Raw genomic sequence first — 26,282 nt, 5'->3', positions numbered from 1 at the left:
TATGTTTGGTTAGGGGCTTTTTGTTTGTTTTTAAATCCTCAGTGAATTTCCTTTATGCTGTTGTTTAAATATAAAACTTGTATAAAAACCTTGTGATGTGAAAATCCTTCACGATGGATTAGTGTGTGTTTAATCCAAGTTTCTGATGTGGCATCTTTTAAACAATCTCCTTGCCTTCGTAGGTCTTTGCTTGTTTTCAGTGCTCTTTTTGATTATTTTTACTTTTATCTAGTCGCTTCTTCACAATTAAATACTAATTGATTCTGGATGGAGAGTTCTCTCTTGTGAATACATTCACTTTGTTTACGTTGTGGTCACTTTCAAAGAATGGGTCTCTCACAGTAAAATACAGGATAGGTATTTTCTGCTGCTCAGGACTCATTTGCTTCTGCACATGGACAGTCTCCGATTATTCACTCAGACGAGTTCACTGCCTTTGAACTCCATCACTTAGCCCAAAGGGCTGCTGTCCTGTCAGAGGGCTGGCAGAAAAACTACTGACAGGCAGAGAATTTCCAGCCATTTGGATTTTGTGGTATTTACATTATGCTCTCGTTACCAATGAGGGTATGGAAGTTTAGGCAGACAGTACTAAGTGAGAGCAACATGATTAACTGTATGAAGTGGAAAAGAACAGTGAAGTGCTAGACATACAACCAACCTCTCCTCCTAACACAACCTTTTGTTTCTTTATTTCAAGATTACTGATACGTTCCGTCAATCAGTTCCAACTCGGATCCCCAGACCAAAGCCAACAAATGCAACTAAACTACCTGTCAGAATTCCTACTGGACACCTCAACAAGCCACTTCAAGACAGCAGTTCTGGAAAGCTACATATTATAAGGACTGTGTCTAAAACCTGCCTTCACAGCGGAGGGAGAAGGTAAATCATTTTCTATGATCTATGACATGGGTTTGAGCAGTCTGAACATCAACAGCAGTTACTTCCATTGGGGAGAGGTCTGAAACCGTCTGCATGGTCAGCAGGTTAATGGTCACCAGTTACAGAACAGCAAGAGACAGACAGACTTTTAAGAGGCACAGGTAACTGCATGTGTGCTCTCATTTTTCTAGTGTAATTCCAGAATTTGTCCCTCACAATGGAGAAACAAATGAGACGCAAATCAGTTTTGACACGTTCCTCAATACAAATGTTGTCTCCACAGATTTATGCAATAAATTAAATGAAACAGGGTTACAGGAGGGAATGTTTCACTTTCAGAGTCAGTCTTGTAAAGAAGTGTTTCATTCTGGGTGTTTTATGTTAGCTAGCAAAGACAATATAAAGAGAGGGATGGAAAAAATTGACCCTTTTATAATGCATAGAGCTTCAAGAAGTTTCAAGGCCAAACATCACTTTAGAAATGTAACCTGAAGACGAACAATTCTCTCCTCAGTGAGTTGACTCGCCCCACTTACATTCATGCAGATATTTACCTTTAGAAAACAGTTGCAAAACTGAGATTGACATTGCTTCTATTAGTTATTTTAACTGTCATCATTTTATTTGGAGCGCAGTATTTAGATTTCAGTTCACTTAAACAGTATTAATTGGAACTGATCAAATTTTCTATCAAGTGTAACAATATTTGCGACTTCAAAGAAGTGCAACTGCATTATTTCAGTCCTTTGCAATTTTGCCCCTCCTTTTAATTGCTCACTATCACGACAGTTGCTGTCCTACCTTCTAGTATAGTTCTTTTAACCAAATTACTTATTTGCACAACTAGTTCTTGCTCACCCACGAAAGAATTTGCCATTTTATAAAGTATACCCTCTTTAAAAGACTTAAAATTCACTCAAATTTCCATCCAGCCAAGGCAAACAAATAAACAAACAAAATAACAAAGATTAGAAGAGGCTCCAAATTTGTTCTTTCTTTTTAATTGCCTGCAAAATAGCAATTGTTGCTCTAACAAGAAAACTCCTGACTGTTTCATGGTAGAAAGTTAAAACTAACAAGATACTGTTACTGCAAGTAACTCTCCCGCAGGAATTCCGTAATACCAACTAACCCGAGTTACTGTTTTAGAATATAAAACTTAATTTATTTCCCTGGTATTAATGTCTCCCTCGTTCTTCTTCCCCTAACAGAGTGCATTCCAACAGTCTAAATGGCTCAACTGATAATTTGTGGGAAAGCTCCTTTCACATAGGTCTTTCTTTAAGAACTGCCAAATCCTAATTCCTAAATAAAGCAAAAGCTGGTGGTGACCACAACATCACAGGCAGAATTGGGACCGTTTTGCTGAAGCAAAAAAGAGATTTTGATGCGTTCGGTTACCCAATTTTTTTCCCTTTTATTTCACAGCTAAAAGTTTAACTTAGCCACTGAGCCAGTACAACACATTAGCACTCCTGCGGGACTATTTTTGCAAACCCACAACAGAAACCTATGCCTCCCTCAACAGCTCCACAAGAAATTCTCTATGGGTAGTTAAAACAGTGAAGGTTTCAAAAGATCGGTCTACCAAAATGTTATTTCAGCATGTGCCTTACAAGACACACTTTGGAAAAGAACAGAAATCAAGAAAAGACTCTTCTACATTAAAAAGAGAAGCATTCCAATTTAATTCACTAAATTGACAGCTAACAGTAAAGTTCTGAAGCTACACCTGATGTATGCTCAGGTCCAAACAAAGCTCACAAAAGCACCCCATGATGTGTTCTGTGTGATGCGGAACAAGTCTGCGTGATGCAAAGAAACAAAATGATTTCCAAAAAGCAGCTGTCAGCCTGGAATGCCCATCAGAGAGATAAGAAAAGGAGCATCAGCACAACAACAGCTTTCATCAGAAGGGACAGCAACTGGTGGATGAGCCAAAGGAAAGAGAAAAACCTCTCCATACACACGTCTACTCACCAACAGGTCTCAGCTTTGAACACACAACAAAACTCTCAGTAATTGAGCTACAAGGAACAGTCCACTTCTCACCAGCTGCAAAGCCTGTATAACGAACTGATGCTATTTGGCACCCTTTATTACCAGTCTGCAAAAAGGAAACAAAAACTTACGGGGAAAAAAAATGAATTCCCACAATAGCATCCTTTGATTTAGAGCACACAAATGGCCCCAAAGGTACTGTCAGATCATCATTAGTGTACAGTAATTAGTATACAGTACAGCAGTATATTTCATACCCGTTTGTACTGCTGGCATAAAAGAGTTTCCCTGTCTTTTTGCCCTGGGATGACACAATTCATTTCAACTTATAAGAGATATGATCCACACAGCTTTTTCCTTAAGGACGTAAAAGAACTGACAAGGACTGATACTACAGTCTTATGGGATAAAGGAAGACAAAGAAAGCACAGAGAATGAAAGACAAGGAGTGGTAACAGAAAAGGAGGTGACTGGAAGAATTTCTGGAAAACAGAAGCCTGTCCCCCTTCCCTCAGCCTTCCTGGGTGAAGTGGCACGCTCCTAATAGGCAAGAGAGACATTGTAATGCTGTGAGAAGTGCTCTTTCTGCTCAAGGAGAAAAAAGGAAACAGCTGGTGTCTTGCACCAGCACTGAACAAACTCCTCGGTATTCCTTGCCCTCTCCTTATGGTTCAGAGTACAACACAAAACTGGTATTCAGTACTGCACATGGCTGTGGCATGAACTGGTAAAATGGAAAGAAGGAAGCCCTGAAGTTATATGACCTGGGACATGTGTAACACTAAGCAAAACTAATAAATAGCCAAAAATCTCTAACCAGCCTCTCCACATCTCTGACAGCAAAAGGTATGCTGAAGAAGGTATTGGGCAAGATTCTTTGGTTTGTGTCACGTGGCAAGGTAAATGGATGGCTAATCCCTCCAGGCAAACATTCAAGTCCCAAAAGTGAGAGTAACTATCATTAATACAGACTCTAAACTAATGGTTTCTAATGGCGTGGTCAAAAGCAGATTAGGAATTACTCATACATTTATCTATTAGGATATGTGCTTTGTACTTTCATCCCCTTTTGGCTAGTCTGAACACTTTTCATACACTACTTCTTAAAAGTAGTGTCTTCTGAGTACAATTTGCTAAAATGGAAGACACTTACAAAGGCTGAGATACTAGGATGAGTATTCCATTGGTCAGTTTTTATTCTAGGGCTAGTTGTAAAGAACTTGGCAAAAGGTAAGTATTTAAAGAATGTATTTTATTTTTTTCCTGCTTTCTACCCATCACTGTGGTGGAGATGCTTTTTGAAATAGATCAGTGATTAAAGTTGGATAGTTTTTGAAATAAGCTATGTGTTTCACAGAAATAAATGTGATGAAATCTGTCAAAAGCAGTAGTGGGAAATTATATTCTTGTATTTCTGCTTACAGTGTACACTGTAAACCCTGACTTTCTATTTCTTGCCACTCAATCTTAAAGCACTTTATAGTGTCCACAAGAAGTGGTACAAATTAACAATTGATTTTGCATCTGCTGTACATGAGGAGCAGCAACACAATAAAAAAAATGTATGGACGTTCTTCCTACTTAACTGATGGCTTATGTCAACTTAATACAACTGCAGGATCCACATAAAGAACCTGTGAACAAGTTTGCAAAGGTGGGATCTAGAGATCAAAACACATATGTGGCATGTACAACATTCACCTGTCTTGTAAGTAGTAAAATATTTCTATAGTATTTTTGGACTTAACTACAAGCAGTGCTTTTAGCACAAGGCTGGATTAGACACCTTAGCAACCTTGCAATCACAAAAATCCAGAGGAGCTGTGTGTAACTGAGAGTTGGGATTCTGAGGTCAAAGTCAGATGATTTATCCATCATGCTAGACGTTAATCATCCAAGTGAATAAACATTTTGCCTGAAATTTATTGAGTTTCTAAAGGGAAGCTGTCAACAGTAAATAAAAAGCATTTTACCAGCCACCAGAAAGGTAACCTCTGGTTGGCAGGGGGAGCACAGAGGCTTGAGGAGTCCTAAATACCTTACGAAGAGCATGCCATGGGAACAGGAAGCGCTTGTACAACACAGATGAGACTGAGAATTAAAATGAAATATTCAGCAAACTTATGAAGGCTTGTGACCCCCCCCCCCCTCCTTATTATATCCATATACAATTTCTCTCAAAATATTCTCCAAGTGCCTTTTCAGATGAAATTGCCTGGACAGCTGCCCAGAGAAGCTGTGGGTGCCCTAACCCTGGAGACCCTCAAAGCCAGGATGGATGGGGCCCTGAGCAGCCCTGCTCACGGCACAGGTTGGAACTAGTGACAGATATTTAAGGTCCCTTCCAACCCAAACCATTCTGTGGTTCTATGATAAGGCACCAGATGTCATCACCATTGAAAAGAGAGATAAATTATCCTTAACACTGTGGTCCAACAGCAGTGGCTGGGAAGAAGCCATGCAGCTCGTGTCCTTTCACAGTACATCACATGGATGGTGAGTCCACCCGCTGAGCACACGGGTGATGCACCCACGTACCACAGGTACCTCTCCCTCCAAAAACTCTTCTATGGGTTTAGGATTCCCAAAGCCTTCTAGAACCACAAATGCTCGCGTGGTAACGGTCATAGGCACACATTAAACAACACCCATAACACCCTTCCACCGGGCCCCGAGCTTCAGCAATTCAGGGAGCGTTTGGACACGGCACCGAGACACGGGGTCTAAATGTCGGGTGCTCCTGTGTGGAGGCACGAGGTGGGCTCGGTGATCCCCGTGGGTCCCGTCCAGCTCGGGATGCTCGCGGCATACCTGTGCCGCTGCCTTCCCCCGCCGCCGCCGCTTCCCACCACGGCTCGTCCAGCGCGTCCCCCATGCCGCCAACGCCACGCGCTCCCGCCTTCCTCCCTGCCCGGCTTCCGCGCTCTGCGGCCGGCGCCCTCACTTTGCGACAGCGCACGTGGACGGGCGGGCAGAGAGGCGTCACAAAGAAACAACAACACACCGACCCATCGGGCGTGCTTTACGGCCGAGCCGGGCGGCACGTCAACAGCTATGGCGGAAGGGGACGGGGCGCCGCCGAGCTGCTGGTGAGTTGAGTGCTGCTGCGCGCCCGCCCGTTCCCATCCCTCCCGCCCCTCCCCGGAGCGGGGCCGGGGGAGAGAGGGGGAGGCGGTGGCGACGGAGAGGAGATCACCCCGTCCCAGCCCTTGGTGGGTGCCGGAGTGCTGCCCCAGTGCTAGGCCTCGGCTGGGGGGCGGGCCGGGAGCATCTGGCTGAGGACACTTGGTGGCTTTGGTGGGTTTCCCTGCAAGCCTGCCAAGCGCTGGGAACAGCTGTAGGTCCCGGGCTGTTTCTAGAATAGTTCCGCTGCCTCCTCCAGTGCAGCTAGTACTTGTAATGCATTTTGCATTGAATTCCTCGTCCGTCGGTTGGAGACTGTTTCTGGTATGTGTGTAGTGTCACTTCAGTGCTAACAGTTCTGATGAGGTCTCAGTGTCAGACACATCTCTTCACTTTAGATTTCCGAGGCTGAATTTAATCGGGTTTAAATGCTGAAGCTGTTTTCACTGCACCCCGCACTTCTATGTCTCTGTATCTTCCCTTTATTCTTCTCGTTGCATTTCTGCACTGCATGTATGCTGTGCCATTGCTTTGCTCTTTGTCCCCTCCACATAGGCACTTTGTGAACAGTGCATTACGGTGCTGCTCCTTATCATCATTCCCCGTCTTGTTGGTTTTGCTTCTGTGCTTTCATGTGGAGTGTTCAAAGTTTGAGTCTCACTGTGCGCAGGCTTCTTTGTGCTTTGTTGTTTCTCTGGGAAAACAACCAGAGCTGACATGCATGCAGATGTAGCTGGTGTCTGTTCTTTGTCTGAATTGGTTCTGCAGATACAGCTCTTGGGGATGAAACAACCCAGTGTCATTTAGTAGCAAAGGGGAGTGAACTAGAGTTTCTTTGTTTGTTTAGGTTTTTGTTACAACTTCAAGTGTTTACGAAGTGTTTTTTACAGGTGCAGTATCTGGTACCATTATTTCTAAGTAGTCCTGACTGATGGTATATGTAGTTACAAAGCTACCAGTGGAGTCATTGACTGTTCAGTCTTGACAGTTTGGAATATAACCTTGGTCATAGAATAAAAGTCATGATGAAATATCTATGAAAAAAATACTTCAAACCTCATTCATTACCAGTGAGGAAAGAGCATTATAGTCTTTCAGACTGCAATGAGCTGATTTAAGTCCTGTTAGGAACGAGACACAAGGGCAGGTTTTTGACATATTTTAAAGCACAGCCTGCAGTACTACTATTCTGACTAGCCCTGTTAAAAAGTAGTTACAGCAAATTTGGTACTGTATTATCATGGTGTTGAAGTCTGTAGTGTCATGCATTAACATTTCACGTTTAAAAAGAAAACAAATAAAGCATAAAATGATGGGCGTGTACATCTGAACTCTGGGACCAAAAAGGCCAGTTCTGTTTCCTTGTCCTATATTCAGTTCCTTAGAGGGGTTCACCTGTAGGGCAGGCATGCTTACAGACATAAAATGCCCTTCTTTTTCTCGTGTCTTCTTGATATGCAGTGATGGTTTTAGTAATTTAGTTGAATTAGAAACCACTGTGCCCATACTGACTCAGACTGTTTGGTGAAATTTGGCACTGCACAATATGATTAAAACAAAAGACAAAGCCACACAAACTTCTTTATATAGAGTTATTGAAATATAGCATTGTCAGTTTTCTCTTGTAAGCACAAGAAGGTTGATTGATAGCAACAGATTTGATTTAAAAATAAGAAAAATGTCAGACCTTGATTGTTAAATACTTCTTTTTCACTATTTACAATGTTCCCAAAAAATAATTTGTGAAATTCCTGGCAGTATTGTATTTGATGCTGGACAACTTACCTGTGCCTGAAGCACAAAAGAGACAGGTTGCTTTCCTGCTGTGCTATTTTTTTGTCTACTTAAATGATATTTTAACCATAATTTTCGTAAGTACAGTGCATCTACTCAGTAGAGTGTATATGCACTAACAGAATGGACTGTTCTTAGATTTATTGTAATTACAAGTTAAAAATCCCTCCCCCCACATTTATCAAGGAAATAAATGATAGAGATGTAATTTTTCTTCCTCACATTCTTAGGTAAGGATATAAACAGTTATGAATAAACTTGTTAAACTTTCTTCCGTGTGCTTGTTTAATACTTAGTGTTTAAGGAACTTAGTCAAGAAGTATTTTTATTTTAAGATCTGTATTTTGACAACTAAGACCGTCAAAATTGAATTAATTCTAAAATTGAAGTTATTAAATGTGTCTAAACATTGATTTTTTTCCTGTGCATGTAACTTCACATTGGAACTAATCATTATATGTATCCCCAAATACTATCTGAATTGTTTCAGATAATTACATGACAAAACTAGATGTTGTTGTTTTTCTTCCTGTGTTCTCATAATCTGGCTTATTAGTGCTGCACCTGTCATATTTCTTCTGAAAGCACACAAACAGAAAGCACTTTTTACTTAGGTGGGAAATTAACACACTTTAAAAAAAAAAGAGGTAAAAAATGTTAGGGAGTTAATGGTTTTCCCTAAAATTCTGTTTTTAAAAGGTATATCCAATGGTGTTTTGACTACAAGGAATATTTTAAATAAAAAATGTGGGACTTATTTTTGTTGGCTTGTTTTCAGTAGAGAATGGAAAGTCTTCTTTACTTTTGATAAAATACAGCTCTTGATGAGGCTTTTCTCCAGTAGTCAAGAGAGTCATAGGTAAATGCAGGAACCAGAGCAACTAAGTTCCATAAGGTATATTTCTAAGGAAAATGGCAGCATTTATGTAGATAGTTTCCTATGTTGGGAAGGTAAAAGATGGCTACAAAAATGCATTTATATTAGCCATTGACATGGGAAATGTTTATAGGCATTTGTTGCTTCCCCGGTTTTCTTTTAAGCAAGCAATGTTTATAATTAGAATGTGTTATGAAACTGTAGGCTGCTGTGAGCTTCTTCAAAGTAAAGTCATTTGCTTAAAATGCAGTTCAGCTCTTCCTTTCTTGTACAGAACTTTATTAGGAGAATAAAATAATCCAGTCTGGCATCAACATTGATACCCACAGTCTGTCCTGGTAGTTGTGATGGCACCATAGCTTTATGTGTGCCTATCATTCTCTTTTCACGCATTCCCAGTAACTATCGCATGCAAACTGGCTGTGTTTGATATTCTAGGACACACTGGCTTTTGTAGAATCATTATGGTTGGGAAAGACCACAAAGATCTAGTCCAACAGTCAACCCATCACCCCCACATTGCCCACTAACCACAGCCCTCATTGCCACATCTACACAGCTCGTGTACACCTCCGGAGATAATGACTCCACCACCTCCCTGGGCAGTGTGTTCCAGCACCTCACCGCTCTTTCTGAGAAAAAATTTTTCCTGATGCCACTTAAGGCCATTGCCTCATGTCATGCTGCTAGTTACCTGGGACAAGAGGTCCATCCCCACCTCACCACAACCTCCTTACAGGTAGTTGTAGTGAGTGCTCAGGTCTCCCCTGAGCCTTCTCCTCTCCAGACTGAACAATCCCAGCTCCCTCAGCCGCTCCTCATAAGACTTGTGCTCCAGACCCCTCACCAGTTTTGTTGCCCTTCTCTGAACACGCTCCAGGGCCTCAATGTCCTTCTTGTAGTGAGGGGCCCAAAACTGAACACAGTACTCGAGGTGCGGCTATACCAGAGCTGAGTACAGGGGGATGATCACCTCTCTGCTCCTGCTGGCTACACTATTTCTGGTATCAGCCAGGATGCCATTGGCATTGTGTCCGCTAACACACCCAGCTCTCTCACATCTAAAGTGTTCTGGATAAAATTAAAAAAATTAATAAATAAGCTTTTGAGTATTCATGAAGATCATTGGCCTCTTGTTTGAATTTCAGAGGTTTTTCATAGTATGGGAATTTACTCCAGAAACACTAATAGCATTAGAGTGTTTTATAAGATATAGTACCACGTGCCTTGTGGGAATTAACCTTTCAGGCCGTGGCATACATGTAGAATGGGATAGTGCACATCTTAGTCAAAGCTTTGGACGGCTTCTTGAAGCAGGCAGTGCAGCCATGGTAGAACAGAAAGCCCCGCTCAGTGCTGCATTCTTTCTGAAGTAACTAGTACACTTCTGTCCATGTGAACAGTGAACTTCCTAGAGGATAGTCACTCAGGAAAGGCAAGGATCCAGATTGCCAGCAGTTTGCTGGAACATTTATAGCACAATGCTCAAATATAAGGAAATTACTGTAAACTGTACTCTAAATTAGCAAAGTTGCTCAAAGAAACAGTGGGGCTAACTGTGCCCCACTCTATACTGGAAATACAGAGTGATGCCAAAAAGTGCTGCAAAATCAACTGTCTGATGAACTGCAAGGAAAGTGTTTACTCTCCAACCTTAGAAATTCTTTGAGAAGTCTTAAGGGATGCTAGCTGCTTGTGAAGTACAGGATTATGTTTGTATAGGATTGAGGTTTTAATTTGTATGTCAGGATCAGTGGCACTGACAGAACTTTGATCTCATGGAAGCATAACACAAGGTCAAGAGGATTTGTAGCAAGGAATTTCAGCTAGCTGGGGATATGTGCAAATTAAAGAAGATGACCAAACTAAAAACCTCACACTCTCGTGCAGGTTTTTGGAATTGCTTGCACATCAATAACGTAACATAGTGGAGAGTGGTACCGATAACACCCTGATACCTGTTATTCCGCATGTATAACTACATGAGTTGCTACAAGGAGTGAATATACCCCACTATCTCTTCTGAATAAACAGCCATATACTGTGTTTTGCTCTGCTGTAAACAACCTCCTGGGTGTGTGCTTGGTTAGTCAGGTGGGTGACACAGAGTCATTCTTAAGGCATGAGGCAGAGCTAGAGAATGGGGAAGAGGATACAGTGAGGGAGGAGCTTTGCCTATGGGACCCATATATCTTTGCCACTGCTATTTTTCCAGTGATCCAGACCTTTTGTCACTGCCCTGCTACATGATCCTGAAATTCCTTAAATCATCAGCTGTGGTTGTCTCAATACTGACAGCATAGGACCGCTGAAATAGTCTGAATGTGCACCTCCTTTTCTATAAATATGTAATAACTTCTCTTGTCTTACTGTGGCAAAGTATCATTACTGTTTAATTCTCTTGTGAATTTGTCTGTTTTTCTACTTTCTACACTATTATTATTTGTGTGTGTTTTATTTCCACCTAATGCGTGCATCTACATTTACTTATCTGAAACTTTGTAGTTAAGTAAACCTTACTTTGACTAAAAGGTCCTTCCCCACTTCAGGGAAATATGAACTAAATGTTCTAAATCTAAATGTTCACATTTAAATGTTCTAAATTAGTTTTCTATTTTCTAGATCATTCATAATTTACCTGTAAGAATTTGTCCATTTAATTTAGGTTTAACATGATGTGTGTATGTGGGTAAAAATTTGCTGTCTCTCTTGACTTGTAAACTAACATTGTATTTATGTTTTTATGGCACATTTTCCAACATTGTCACTTCTTTTAAAAACAAACAAACAAAAAAAGCTCAATCTAAACTCACTTTTTCTCTTGTGTAAATAGAATAGAATAAGAAGTTGAACAGCCTTAAAAATAAAGGAGTTAATAGAATATCGCCTTTTTGTCATCGTTGTTTGAGTAACTGGGAAATTGTCCTACATCTTTACATATGTGTGTCAGTAGCCTCCTGTCTATAAAGACTTAAAAAGTATTGCATTGTTTTACATTTTGTTTTGGTTTTAATTATTTTTTTAAGTAGACACAGTACTTTTTGTTATCGTAGGGAAAAGGATCTCGCAGAAGCTCTAGAAGAAGGAGGCTGTGATCTTGAAACTGTGAGAAACATCATACAAGGAAGGCACTTGCCTGCTGATCTGAGGGCCAAAGTTTGGAAGGTATATACAGTCAATATATACAATATACAACCAAAAAGCAGGAAATACCTGAGGAGGATGTGTGTAATTTGAAGTGAATGATTTAATTATCAGGCATCTTCATGAATGAGCCAACTTGTTTATGGGTGCTGGAATTTTAATATGCACGTATACCAGTTCAGGTTTAGGATGTTCTTTAGTGAGTTCAGTAATTGAGGACATGAAAATATTCAGAATTATTTTGTATTCTTTCCAGATTGCACTTAATGTTGTAGGAAAGGGAGACAGCCTCGCATCCTGGGATGGCTGTTTAGATCTACCAGAACAGAATGTAATTCATAAGGATTGCCAAGAGCTAATTGGTAAGTTCAGTTGCATTTAGATCACCTGTGTGAAAACTCTGCTCTCAGTTGTCTTAGGGCTTTGTTGTTTGAATTAAATAACCAAATGATTTTTACATTTTGGAGGAAGCTTTGAGAAGGATGAGAAAGAACACAGAAAATCAGAAAAATTGTAAGAAATTAATATCTTATCTACTTGAACTCTGAGATGCTAATTGTCATGGAATTTTAAAGCAATAACTTGTAAGTGATAGCATACATGGACACAGTCCAATAGGATGAAATCTCTTGGAGATAAAAAAATAAAAGAAAAGTAAAAAAAGAGTATAATTTTACCAAGTTCTGTCTTTTACTTTCTGTGGTGTCCTTCAAATTTTTAATTGTCCAATGGTCAGTATTAAATCTCAAGAGCTGACGTAACATAAAAACATATAATCTCTATGAGAAGAAACATATTAAACATCTTGCAGTTAATAAGCTCTTTTTTAGTAAGAGGTATTTTCTTAATCGTTTTTTCAGCAGAAATGAAGGGTTGCATTTCCTGGCACTGGAAGTAGTATTCCAGCATGCCTGTAAGGAGCTGTCACAGGATCTGGTTGATAGCTCATCATAAAAATGGCCAGCTCCCTGATGGTACATTGCAGCAGTGGTGTAGGATCAGTGATTTGGATGTGGAGTCAGTGCTGTCTGATCATTAAGGATACTTCTTCCCATGGCATCAATAAGTGAATCTTCCATTTTGACTCCTGTCAAGTCACACATCCCTTCAGAAAGATGGCAACATGTCACAATTATTATTCATATCATATAAAATTAATCACTTCAGTCTCTAAATGCCATTATTTCTCCTTCTTTCTCTCCTTATTCCCAAATTTTCTAACAAATAACAACGTTGACCTGATTAATCAGTCAGAAGGTATTTTTTTTCATAAAAATGTAGAGAGATATTTCTAGTATCGGAAACTGAAAATTCAACTCAAAATTGTACAAACTTATACAGAAGTCAGGTTTAACTGCAGTCTGCATAATTAGCGTACGTACTGTAAGTAAGCTAGGATCCACTTTTTATAAGTACATAATTTGTTTTGTGTTTTGTGAGTACCATAATTTGTGGTACAGTGTTGACACATTGCAGTATGTCTTAGATTCATTGTCTTCATTGAGGTGGGTGCCAGTATTTTTTCTGAAAGGTTGCCAGCTTTATAAGCCAGAATTTATGCAGAAAGATGCTTTGTAAGTAATGAAAGCTGAAGCTTTGTGTGAGTATCCAACTTAGCTGTGATATTTAAGCTACTATTTGGCTTCTTACTTCATTTACAGAACTGTTTTTGAACCAAATTTTTGTGCTACTTAATGGGTCTTAATTAGTCTGTCAGTAAATAGGGGATTATCTTCACTTTCCAGTTCCTCACCTTTGTAAGAAACTGGACAATGTACTATGCTATACAAGTTCCAAGTGTATTTTCTGATTGGAAACAGTGCTAAACCTAATTAAAAACCCATTTGTAAGCAAATTTTATGGTTACCCAAGAAACTCAAATTTGAACACCTTTTAGGAAAATAATTTAAAAGTAGATATTAAAATGTGATTTATACTTAAAAGCTAGAATTTAAGTCTTTAAGCCTTTCTGCTTTCAGACTAGTGATGTTCATGAACTTGCACGTCAGTGGGCTTCTGAGGAACTGAAAAGTATGCACTGTGTGTTGATCTGTGCTGAAATTCAAATGTGACTGTTGTGGAGTTGAGCATAAGTTATTTGCTGAGCATATCAAATAAGAATAGAAGAATTAAAGGCTCTACCTTTTTGTTCGATTTAGATCCCAGTAAATCCTAACTTCTCTTGTTTTGTTTTGTTGTAATATTAAATGTTTTAATCTGTGGAGGTTAAAAAGTCACTCATATTTTGATGCGTTTCAAGATGTGTTCCTATTAGTATTTAACACGGTTTGCTAATTTTGGTTTTTTTTTCTGAATTCCATTTTGGTACAGTTGTGCTATGAACTAATCGTACTCACTGTCTTTGAAATGTCATTAACATGGTTTATATTTCTGTGTTCAATTCAGACCGGTTGTCAGTGCCAGAAGATGAGAAGTCAGTATTGCTTTTGGACATTGAGTCTGTTATTACTTTTTACTGTAAGTCACGCAATGTTAAATACAGTTCTTGCCTTGGTTGGATACACCTCCTCAAACCTCTGGTTCACCTTCGATTACCACGCAGCGATTTGTACAACTGCTTTTATGCCATCATGAATAAATACATTCCAAGGTAAAATTCTTTTTCTGCCTGTATGCTATTTCTAAGGGCATTAGAAGTATTTTGTGGAAGAATGTGTACGTTGTTATAGGCTGGAGGAGCACTGTTTTTAGCAGTGCTGTCGGATACCTTGATATGTTGATAAACTGAACCATTTTTCAGTACCTGTTGGTTATAAATCCAGCAAGTAATTGAGAGGCTTTAGGATGTAAAGAGTTACCAAGTGACTGATGTGGATTTGATCTGCTTTTTAAAGAACTGTCATTTTTTGCAAAATCAAAAATACTTGCTTAGGAACAATACTGCCTGTGTGTTATGTGAAAGCAATTCTTTATTATTTTTCCTTTCCCAGCACTTTTAATATCTAAAATGCCTCTGCACTTGTTACTTCAAAATAATTCAGGTGACGGGACAAGGGGAAATGACCTCAAGTTGCGCCAGGGAAGGTTTAGGTTGGATGTAAAGAAAAACTTCCCTACAGAAAGGTTGTTAATCACTGGAATAGGCTCCCTAGGGAGATGGTTGGGTCACCATCCCTGAATGTGTTTAAAATCCATTTGGATGTGTTGTTCAGGGACATGATTTAGCTGTGGGTTGTTGGAGTTAGAGTAGTATGGTTTGTTGAGGTTGGACTTGATGATCTTGAAGGTCTTTTCCAACCTGAGCAATTCTATGATTCTATATGCAGTTGAGCAATGATTTGTTTGAGAATTGGTAAAGGAATAAGAAATAATAAAGTCGGCAGTTGAAGTATGTCTCATTTCAGGGACCTATGTGAGGAAAATGCATTTCATCTGCTTTTGTTCTCAGTGTTCTTCTAATGGAGCAAAATAACTTTTGGGTTAAAATACAATTCTTGATTAAGTGGCTTGTTTTTAGTTTTTTTCCAAGCTGGGTATGCTGTTCAGAGTTGATTACTGCAGGAGGTACCAAATGGAAAAGAATAATCGAGGAAACAATTGAGAAAAAATGTCTAAATGTCTGTTCTGCTGTCAGTAGAAATGTTGGGAGGCTCTTTTTGAAGTTATTTTGGGAAATATATCCATTCCTAACGTTAAAATGTGGTAAGAAATTACTGACTGACTTGAATAATTGACCATGTTAGCCATTTGAACAAAATGATTTGCAAGTCTAGAAGCTTATGCTAAGTTCAGTAATAGAACATTATTCTTTTCTCATTTTTTTGTCCTATTAACTTAATGGGAGATCAGAGATCGTGTGATAATTTCCAGAAAGAATCTCCACACGTGATTTGCTATGAGTAATCCCCTTTCACTAATGTAGGTGAACTTCTGTTTAAGATAACTGTTGATAACTGTATGGAGATTGGTGTATCACATTTCACATAAGCTTATTAACCTCTTTAAATACTTGACATTTGTTCTTAACATCTTATTACCAACCATTTCTTCTTTCTAAATACTACTTTATTTCCTGCCTGATGAATTGACATTTAATTGTTAATTCTGTGCAAAATTACCACCTTTTAAAATTCCATTGGCTGCTGTATTAGAACAGTATTATTTTGAGCTCACAACACTGTGATAACTATAGAGGGTTTATTTTGATATTTAAATCTTTTTAATACTGCAAATATTTGAGAAAGGCTGTAATAGTGAAGTATTAAATTATTTTTCGTGCCTTATCAACATAATGTGTTTGTAGGAGCTTTATTCTTTGGGGTTTTTTCTAAATTTTATGAGGCATTATGGTTTCAGGGTTAGTCCTCGTGAATTCTGAGAACTGTGTTGGAAATTACATTATCATAACTGATAAAGAATTGCTGCTTTACGTCTGATGGCTGAAATTTTATTGGTGGGGTTCATTGTTCTTTTTACCACTACTTTTCAGGGATTGTTTTCTGAAGGGAAGACCATTTCACTTATTCAGGCTGCTTCTTCAGTACCATGAGCCTGAACTCTGCTCCTTTCTTGACACTAAGAAGATGACACCGGACTCATATGCACTCAACTGGGTAATAAAGTGAAAGTAGGGAAACATAATGAAAACTAAATTTATCTTACACTGAATTATACATTGCCATTTTAGGGAGGAGTATACAAGAGATTACACCTTTATAAATTGAAATAAATTGCATAGTGTAATGTGGGCTTCTTTGTCTTCAGTTGTGAAACGTAGGGTGTAAGATCTTGTAAACGTGACATTTTTATTGTACTATCTGTTAATAGAGCTGTTTATGTTATGGATTATGTGGAATAACTACGAATGAGAACAACTAATATAGTCAAAATAGTAAGCAACCATAATGTTTGACGTTAGTTTTTAAAGTAGGCTGTTGTATGGTTGTACATATGGAGAAACATAAGCATAACAGGTCTTTCAGAATAAGCCAGTTGTTTTAAGAATGTCCATTCCAATAGATAAATTTTACTACCTATTATAGTACTACAACATACAGCTCTTATGCCTTTTAGACTTTATATATTTTTTCTATATTATATATATATATATATATATATATATATATTTCACTCTTCAGGAATTGTTTTCTTCTCCTATTAGCTTCAAAACTGCCTCGATTGCAGATAGTGGTAAAGATGCTTACATCAACAAGGTTTTTTGTAAAGTTTACATAGCAGAACTACAGTGTAATGCAGCCAAGCTCTCATGTTCCAGTGTTTCTTAGGATCAGCAATAAAATAACATGATCCAGCGCTTGCAGAGCTGCCTTTGGCTTTGCAATATTTTTTGTAACTCCATTCACTATGTAAGTTAAAGAAATAAGACTAAAATAATGTATTCAACTACAAGGTTAGGGTTTTGCTTGATTGTTTTTGGTTTTGCTTGATTAATATTAAAATGTATGTAGAAATAATTTCGTATTCTCTGGCCTTTGGCCAATCATGAATCTTCAAAAGAGTAATTAGGTCTTTTTTGCTACTGAGCCTACCTGCTTTTGAAAATTTCTACATAGTAAACAGACACTTCTTTAAAGAAGACATACATTCAGCAGTGTTTGATGCTGAGTTGGATACTTTTTCTTGAAAGCATGGAAATATTCCACAGTATTGTATAAAAACAGCTAACTGAGCCTTTGAAAGCTGTTATTCTGTTGCTACAAATTTAAATGCAACAGAAAGCTCAATAAGATGCCAGCGAAGCCAGCTGGTATACACTTGAATTAGGTGAGATTACAAATTTTATCTGGGATGTGTAAAAGGAAATTTCTGCCCTTTCTTCTGTCCACTTTGAATTTTGCATTTTAGATAGCGTATTTTTAAAATGGATCGTGGGAACAGCCAAACAGGGTGTTAAATGGTAATGAAAACTTTCTGTTGCTTGCAAATGTTTAATTAGTCAGCCTTAACTAATGGTAATATTGTTCAATAATATCATCAAACTAATGCGGAACAATATTCAATTAGCTTCCTTCTATTGTGAAAAGCAGAGAATGTTAATTGCATCCTTTTGTTCTTGTTTGCTAAGCTACTCAACTAAATGTATTCTGTTATTAGTTTCTTGTAACTGATGTAGCATAATACATTTGGCGTTCAGGAGTAGCTGTGAGCCAAAAAGCGTTCCAGTCTGATTACTGTATCACTGATTGGGTTTTCTCAGCTCCCAGCATAAAGCTGAATTTGCCTTCCTTGGGAATATTTATTTACAGTAAAGGTGTAGCATTTCCTTAAACATTGTTTTTGAGGATGTAACTGTCCTTCAATATATAGTATAAAGGTATATAGGTATATTTTCACACATTTTTTTCCTTTTCTTTTAGCTGGTTCATATCTCTTTAAAATCTTATTTTGATGAGACTGTTCCTGTGCTGATCTCTTGCTTACAATGTTTTCTAAATTTTTAGCTTGGAAGCCTCTTCTCGTATTACTGTTCAACTGAAGTAACTCAGGCAATATGGGATGGTTATCTACAACAAGCAGATCCATTCTTTATTTATTTTTTAATGTTGATCATCCTTGTCAATGCAAAGTAAGTGTGCAGTTGTTTCTGTGAAACTTTCCTTGCTGACAGTTGTAATCTACTTTTTTTTCATTTTGGTTGTACTGTCTCAAACTTTGCCTGTCACTTTATTGTTTTCAGAGATGTTATCTTAGCACAAGAATCAGAGAAAGAAGAAATGCTAAGTAAGTACTTCACTTATACATCTCCTAGTGAAATATTCACCATATAATATAATCCTCATTGTTTATGTTTATTACTAAATAACTGAATTATCATTTAACTGTTTACCTACTGACTTTTCTCATCAGTACATCCCCATACCTACTGATTCCTTTCTTCTTGTTCTTTTGCTGCTACATCTGCCCTGTCCTGTTGTCTTTTATTTCTTCTTAGCACTCCTACACCCAGTTTTGTTCATCAGTTCAGAGTACATGATATAATTATTTTCAAAGCTCAAAACAGCAATTTTCAAATCCTTTTTTAGAACTACTGCAGTTGTTGCATTTTCCAGATTATCATCTTTGTATGCACTTGATCTGGGCTTAATTCATTGCTCTTGTCATAGCATCATAGAGTGGTTTGGGTTGGAAAAGACCTTAAAGACCACTTAGTCTAACACTCCAGCTATGAACAGGAACATCTTTCACTTCAGGCTGCCCGGAGTCCCACGTAGCCTGGCCTTGAACACTTCCAGGTTTGAGGCATCCACAACTTCTTCCACAACTTGTCCCAGTGCCTCATCACCCTCATTTCTTCCTTACATTTAATGTAGATGTATCCTCTTTCAGTATAAAACTGTTACACTGTCTTCTATCACTATATATCCTTGTAAAAAGTTTCTCTCCATCTTTCTAATAAACATGTTCTGTTTTAATTGCAATGTCATTAAATTTCAATACCTCTGTATTTTTTTAATGTGGCATAACACAATACAATCAGTAGACCAATTCCTGATTGCTAAAAATGAGGTTGCTTGTGGTTTTTACATCTTTGCTGTGTGTTGCAGAACTGCACCCTTTTACCATTGGAGACACATAACAGTGCAACTTATAAGTAGTCTGTTCCAGAGGGTTTCCTTGTACAGTTTACTTTAGGAAAGGCAGCTGACTTAATATTACAACTGCAAATTAGAACTGGTCAGAGGTATACGTGTGGTAAAAGTGAACTACTCTGGATCAAAGCCTTGGATTTCTGTCAAGTTGCACAGGCTTCATTAGAGTGAGGAGTAGTTTCTTTTATGTTCTGTTTCTATCTAGAGGATTAATCAACATTCAAGTCTGATCAGTAAAGCAAATAATGTTATGGTTTATTAAAAAAATAAAAAGTTAAAAAGAGATTCAAATAAAAAAATTAAAAATAATTTACAGTATGGCACAATGGCTCTTCTCTGTCTGAAGTAATGATGCACTAATGTTGTTTCTATCTATTAGAATTCCTAGAAACTTCACCAGCCAATCTTGAAGTAGAGGATATAGAGGATCTCTTCTCTTTGGCACAATATTACTGTAGCAAAACTCCAGCTTCTTTCAGGAAGGTAACAATAAACTTAATTTTGAAATTCTCCTCTTTTTGGTGCCTCAAAACTACTGCTGGCAGTATCATAATATTTGATTGTGATATTTTAGGCATCTTTTTCATATTATTACTCTGGCAGCATTTGCTTTTAGAATCTTGAAAGCTAAGAAGTTTAAGTGGAATGTGTTAGCAAGAAGCTCCCCTGCAGTATTGCTGCTTCATTACTGGTGACCTTGTTTTGCAAACCAGGTTCTTGTAAGAACTGATGAAGTGCAAATGCCGTGCTGACACAATCGTTTTGTATCAGACTGCACAGCAGTCTTAGCTGAACTTGTAACAGCAAGCAGAAAGAAGTCGCTTACCTGAAGTAAAGCTGTCGTCACATGCTCTGCTCTTGCAGTCCTTCCTTACTCTTAAGAAATCTGACTTCAGTGAATTTGTGAAATAGATTTGAATAAGCAGACAAAATACGCCTATGTTGGGCTTAACCGTTTTGATATTGCAAATGTATTTTTACTTTGTGCCTTCACATTTAAAGACAGTGGCTTCAGTTAACATTTTTTCCCCCTCGCCTTTACAGGACAATCACACTCTTTTTGGCAGCAGCTTACTGGGCCTCAAAGATGATGATACAGACTTGAGCCAGGCTCTCTGTCTAGCAGTTTCTGTGTCTGAGATTCTTCAAGCAAATCAGCAGCAAGGAGTCAGTATGCTGAATTACTTTTCTCCAATTTTAAGAAAAATAAAGGGATCCCCGACTTCTTCATGTATCAGAAATTCTTCTGGGTGCTAACACACAACTAAATAATTGCTGTTTCATGAAAAAGTATTCTTGAATTGAAGTTATCTCCCCTTGAGAATAATCTGTTGACTGCACTACGTCTGTTCTGTAGAAAGTAGAGCTGCAGCAAAGGGGAACTTAGTACAGCTGATATAGAACTGAGGGGTGGGTGCTTGAAGTAATTTGCTAAGTCACCAATTTGAATTCATTTCCAGATGTAGCTATTGTAGAAAAAAGTTTTAAACCCACCATCTTTGAGAAAAATGCTGTTATGTCTTTGTCAGTGAACAGCTTAAACAAACTTAAAAGTGGATTCAAACTATTGCCATGGTAGTTCATTGCAGACATACTTAGATGCAAGGAACAGTCTGTAAGACCTCTTAATACAGTGCTTGCAATATTTAAAACCAATACATGGATAATATTGAGCTAGATTACAGTGTTTCTTCATCACTGCTGGCTTTCTGTAGCAGTTTATAGACCCCAGCTGGAAAACGCATGCATTTCTTTTCCTAGTCCAAGTAAAGTTATGCATGTTCTTATATTCAATTTAAGTTACTGGGGCATAAATCTATCCATATGTGCTGTATTTAGAAGCAGTGAATTGTTAGATTAGAAGTTCCAAGGCTTGTTGTCTTGTTGATGCACATTATTGTCTCCACTACGTTTATTAACAGTAGAGGTGAAATAATTGCACTGAGTTTTGCACTCCATGATCCTTTCTGACCTGTAAGCTAATGCATCAGTGGGAAATTAGTACTGAAACACTGTTGGTGCTCTGATAATAGTAATGTGGAGTACTCAAAATACGGTTTTCTGATAGCTGTTGGCCCATTTGAGGGAGGTTCCTGAAACTTTGGAACGACTACTAAAATATAGTTGGAATATGTAGATTCCTATCACTAACAGTATGGTTTCAAAATTTCGTAACAGAAAAATGTTTGTCTTTCAGGAAGGAGTGAGGTTCTTTGTAGTGGATTGTCGTCCTGCAGAACAGTACAATGCTGGGCACTTGTCAACAGCTTTTCATTTAGACTCAGATTTGGTTCGTATGTTTTTTGCTTTTCTACTGATTTTTGAATTCCAAGTTAAATAGAAGGAAAGAGGAATGTTTGTCCAGAAAAAAGTGGCTTGTCCTGACAACTGTAGTCTAGCTATATTATGAGGTTTCAAAACTAAAGACAACTGGTGGTAGTGTCATTTTACTGAGAAGTGTAGTCTTTTGTGACACTGGAATGTGGGATTCCAGACTTCCCAGGCTTTGGTTAGAACTGGAAACTCGTATAAACTGAAATCTTGGCATTGCTTGGAGAAGTCATCCCTTCATAGCATTGCAGTTGTGGTGGTAAGGAGCGTATGTCCTGAAAACGATACGGTTGCTCCTTCAGAGTGCTGGCAGCACAGCATGACAGAGGGAGTACATTCATCTTGGGACTGAGATGCATTATAGATTAATTACTTTATTAAAAACTTTGCTGTAGTTTCCATTTGATTATGAATTTCTGATTGAACATTCAATTCATACTGTTTCTGTCATTTCCTCCCCAAATCACCTACACTTCATTTCTAGTTTAACCCTCAGCTGTTTCATTCCTTACAGCTCCCATGAGCATTATGTATTTGTGTTACTCTGTAGCATTGTGTGTCAGTTGTTATAGTTAAGATCCATTGTAAATCATGCTGCATGAATGTTGCCAGGTTCATCTGTATCCTTAGGAATACAGTGTGAGAAAAAACATTACAGAGAATAATCTTTGAGACAAGAAGCCATTCATGGAAATTCAGTGCATTGTGTGCATTTGTTTATGCAGTGATTTTTTTCCCCCTGTAAATCCAGTTATGGATCAGCATTCCCTCATTCATTTAATGAATTGCCTTCCCCATCATAGCAGGGAGAAATTTCATATGGATTTAGAATGTCCATGTTTCTCCATCACTTTCATCTCTTTGTGTAGCAGCTCATTGTTTTTGGATGCATGATAGGCCTTCAGGAGACCACAGCCTTAACTTTTTGAAAGTACTAGGAACTCCAGGTATTTTCTTGTATTTCTGATCATCAGCTTTCTTTCCCCAGATCTTGATAGGGCAATGAAAAAAAGCTTTGCAAGGAGCCAAGGTGCCTTACTGGCACCTATACATTCTGGGTATTTTAAAGGCTTCCAAAATGGCAAAGTTAGAAAGCGTTGTACTTGGTCACATAGAAGTAATGGAAATCAGTCATTCTGAAGTACCACCAACTTAATACAACATAACAGTTGCAAAGACTTTTTTTTTTCCATCATTATTTAGTGTCTGCAAAAATAAGCTGAGAAATTGAAGTTGTATTTCTTTCCCAGGGAGTGCAGTGAGGGGAAAAAAAGGACCACTGTATATGTTCTATATACAGGAGGTCTGGGTCAAGCTGTCTGATGTGTGCATGTATGTCTTGAAAAGTGTCTCTTTCTTGTAAAGTGCTGATGCTGCATTGCTTGTGCTCAACAAATTACAACCATTATCCAAGTCTGCATCTTTTCAAAGGTTATGTTACAGTATGTTAGTGACAAACAGACTTTTTAATGCATTCCACAGATGCTTCAAAACCCATCAGAGTTTGCACAGTCTGTGAAATCCCTATTAGAAGCACAGAAACAGTCTATCGAGTCTGGCTCTGTAGCTGGTGGGGAACATCTCTGCTTCATGGGAAGTGGCAGGGAAGAAGAAGATATGTATATGAACATGGTGCTAGCACACTTCTTACAGGTACAACTGAATTATTGTTGATTTTAATAGTTGAAATGGAGTTTTTCTGTACTTATGATTGATACTAAATGACAAACTATTCCCCCCTTCAAATATTGACTGTTTTAATATTACTCAGATTTTGGGTTTTTTTTGTTTTGTTTTTAAATAAACCTGCATTTGTTTCCATGCCTGCAAAACTGAATCCAAGGATATTTTCTTCAGCCAAAAATATATTTTTCTTTGCAGAAAAATAAGGAGTATGTAAGCATTGCCAAAGGAGGATTTATGGGTAAGCTTATTAATAACAACTTTCGTATTGTCTTTGGAAAACGTGGTATCTTAGTGTTGTGGATATTTTAATTAGGCTTCGGCTAGAAGCTACTTAAATGAATGATAAATATGTTTCATTTGCCAGATTTTTGTTTTGCATAAGTCAGTGTTTAAGTGCATGGTTAACTGTTACAGCATACTCACATTTCTGATTGCTGAAAAATTAATGCAGGAAGGAGGGGACGTTTTCTCATCCTTCTAAGTGTCCATTCCTTGTGTTTAGTCTCTGTACACTGCAGATCCATGTGTAGGTGCAGCCTAATAATTATTGTGTTTTCTTAAATTGTCAGTTCACCATTTCGCAGTTGGTTGCTGGAATCAGTGAGGCTCAAAAGCCGTGGAGATGTCTATGCAGTATGAGTATAGAAGCATTACTAGTCAATATATGCAGCTATCTGTAGGATCACAGCAGTGGCTTATTTTTTGCTACTGCTCTATTTGACTTTTTTGTTTTCAAATGATAGCTGTGCCAATTCCATTTAGTAGTAAAAAAATCCAAACAATTATATTATAGAAATATCTGAATTTACCAGTTTTACTCATTCAGATGGAGCAAAAAATGTTTCAGATTAGTCTTGGTTATACAGTATTTTTATCTACAGATTAATGCCACTGTAGTTCTGAACATTTTAACGGCCTTTTAACAGCCCTTCAGCAGCACTTAGCAGATATCAATGTGGAAGGACCAGAAAATGGATATGGTCACTGGATTGCTAGCACCTCAGGCTTCAGAAGTAACATAAACTCCTCTGTTGATGTAAGTGAATATTAAGCTCAAGTGGTTTACTAGTTTTCAGAGCATCAGATGTACTCAAATTTTTCTTCATGTTCCTCCTTTTTACGTGTGAACTGCGTGTCACAGCTGTTCTTAGTTGTGTGTTTAATTAATTTATCCTCTTGAAAGGAAGAGCCTACCTATAGGGAGAAACTCTCTAGGAGTTCAACAGAATATAAGTAGTCATTGTCCAATAGAGTATAAGTAATGGACAGTGCTCTTTTTGGCTCCTTTTTACTCTGGGAGTAAAGATACTCCAAAGCTGGCTTACAGTTTCATGGGAGAGCTCAAAATTGTCTTTTCTCTACAGCTAATGTGTTAGACCTAGAATTTTGCTTTTGATTTGGATACAGTTATGCACAAATGGAATTCCTTGTTTTCTATTTTTCATATAGAGTGCTGATTAATAAGGTTTGGTAGCTTACTTGTTCAGATTTTTAATTCAGACCCGTGTTGCTGCTGTCATTTGATAGAATTCAAAAAGAAAGCATAATGCTGTAATGTTTGGTCCTGTTGAGTTTAATATCTTGAAATCTGTTGCAGCTCTTAAAGAAATAGGACTCCTAATTAAATTGCCTGGTTCTTTTAAAATGATTAATCTTGAGAAGAGTTACTTTTACAGGGGGATTCTCCTAAAGGTTCGAGTGATGGAAAAGGAGTCAAGTCCTTGGTGAATAAAATGACAGTTGCTTTGAAGACCAAATCTGTGAATGTGAAAGAAAAAGTTATTAGTTTCATTGAAAATACATCCACTCCAGTAGACAGGTGGGTCATTTATATCTCACTACGATTAACAGTGAGGAATACCACCTATTTCAGGTGGCTGCTTTGTAAATGTGAAGATTGTGCTAATTGGAACGGAGAACAAAAGTCACCTTACAGTTTCAGCCTTGAGATTTTACACTCGCAGCCCCCTGACAATTTTACCATGATAGAGCAAGCTTATTGTGCTGCCTTGGTAATTGCAAGGCCACTGTGAGTGACCTTTTCTTTTCAGTGTTTATCTAGAAGTTATCACTGTGTGATTAGTTTGCATTACTGTAATATCATTTCTGTACTCGGTCGAAAAATCGAGAATAACTTCAGTATTTTAGTTCCACCCCATACTAACTCTAATGGCATGGGTGAATGAAAGAAAGATTAATGTTGTGTTGGTTTTTTTTCTTGTTTTTTTTTTTTTTTTTTGGTTGCTTGATTGTAATGTTTTTACTACCCCATCTTGTCAAGGTGAGGATGGAAATGTTTTGAACATAGCAATTTTCAGGCTCCAGTCTAAATGTAATCTTTAAATCCCAAGTCAATACCTGTTTGTTCATTCACCTACAAGCAGAGATGGGAATGAGAACAGGCAAACGTGCTATAAGACACTTTCAAAGTTGGAAATCTTCATTCCAAATGCTTACCTTAAATAGATTAAATAATAACAACTCTCATCTGTCTAAGTTTAAATTGAATAGTTTGTTTCAGATTTCTTTAAAATTCAGCCTTTAGAGTTGTCTGTGGTAAAGGCATTAGTATTCCAGAATCTTACAGAGGTAGTGTTTGCTCGATAGCAGGAATTAAGACACTGATTAAGCCAACAGCAATTTTGAAGTAGTAGCTTCTTGCTAACACATTCCACTTAAACTTCTTAGCTTTCAAGATTCTAAAAGTAAATGCTGCTGGAGTAATAATACGAAAAAGATGCCTAAAATATCACAATCAAAGGTACAGATTGTTGCTGGTTTGTTAGAATTTTTTTTTTTTTTAAGTATTTCACAACGGGAAGCAAAAAATTGTTCAGTCACATTTGGCAGCACCTTTTGTCGTGTGAAGA

At 37.9% G+C, this 26,282-nt stretch overlaps 3 protein-coding genes across 3 annotated transcripts in view; 2 read left to right on the top strand and 1 right to left on the bottom strand.

Moving 5' to 3' along the window:
• Positions 1-2,202, top strand: part of FILIP1L (filamin A interacting protein 1 like) — a 190,147-nt gene extending 187,945 nt beyond the window's left edge. The window contains exons 7-8 of the mRNA XM_065742025.1: positions 701-885; positions 2,097-2,202. Coding sequence (XP_065598097.1) covers positions 701-885; positions 2,097-2,187 — 276 coding nt within the window. The 3' untranslated portion in view covers positions 2,188-2,202. The remainder of the gene's footprint in view (positions 1-700; positions 886-2,096) is intronic.
• Positions 1-5,801, bottom strand: part of CMSS1 (cms1 ribosomal small subunit homolog) — a 223,032-nt gene extending 217,231 nt beyond the window's left edge. Inside the window, exon 1 of the mRNA XM_065742051.1 lies at positions 5,698-5,801. Within this exon, the coding sequence (XP_065598123.1) occupies positions 5,698-5,761 (64 nt within the window). The 5' untranslated portion in view covers positions 5,762-5,801. The remainder of the gene's footprint in view (positions 1-5,697) is intronic.
• Positions 5,760-26,282, top strand: part of TBC1D23 (TBC1 domain family member 23) — a 29,705-nt gene continuing 9,182 nt past the window's right edge. The window contains 15 exon segments of the mRNA XM_065742037.1: positions 5,760-5,843; positions 5,845-5,975; positions 11,734-11,845; positions 12,081-12,186; positions 14,231-14,435; positions 16,275-16,398; positions 18,247-18,371; positions 18,483-18,526; positions 19,775-19,878; positions 20,440-20,562; positions 21,593-21,685; positions 23,209-23,379; positions 23,608-23,650; positions 24,339-24,448; positions 25,089-25,231. Of these exon segments, the coding sequence (XP_065598109.1) occupies positions 5,760-5,843; positions 5,845-5,975; positions 11,734-11,845; positions 12,081-12,186; positions 14,231-14,435; positions 16,275-16,398; positions 18,247-18,371; positions 18,483-18,526; positions 19,775-19,878; positions 20,440-20,562; positions 21,593-21,685; positions 23,209-23,379; positions 23,608-23,650; positions 24,339-24,448; positions 25,089-25,231 (1,718 nt within the window).

The sequence above is a fragment of the Cyrtonyx montezumae genome, unplaced genomic scaffold, assembly GCF_038088225.1.
Source record: "Cyrtonyx montezumae isolate F1298 unplaced genomic scaffold, pur_monq_1.0 scaffold_3, whole genome shotgun sequence".
NCBI lineage: Eukaryota > Metazoa > Chordata > Aves > Galliformes > Odontophoridae > Cyrtonyx > Cyrtonyx montezumae.
The sequence above is the reverse complement of the archived record's forward strand: the minus strand, read 5'-3'. Positions and strand labels throughout refer to the sequence as shown.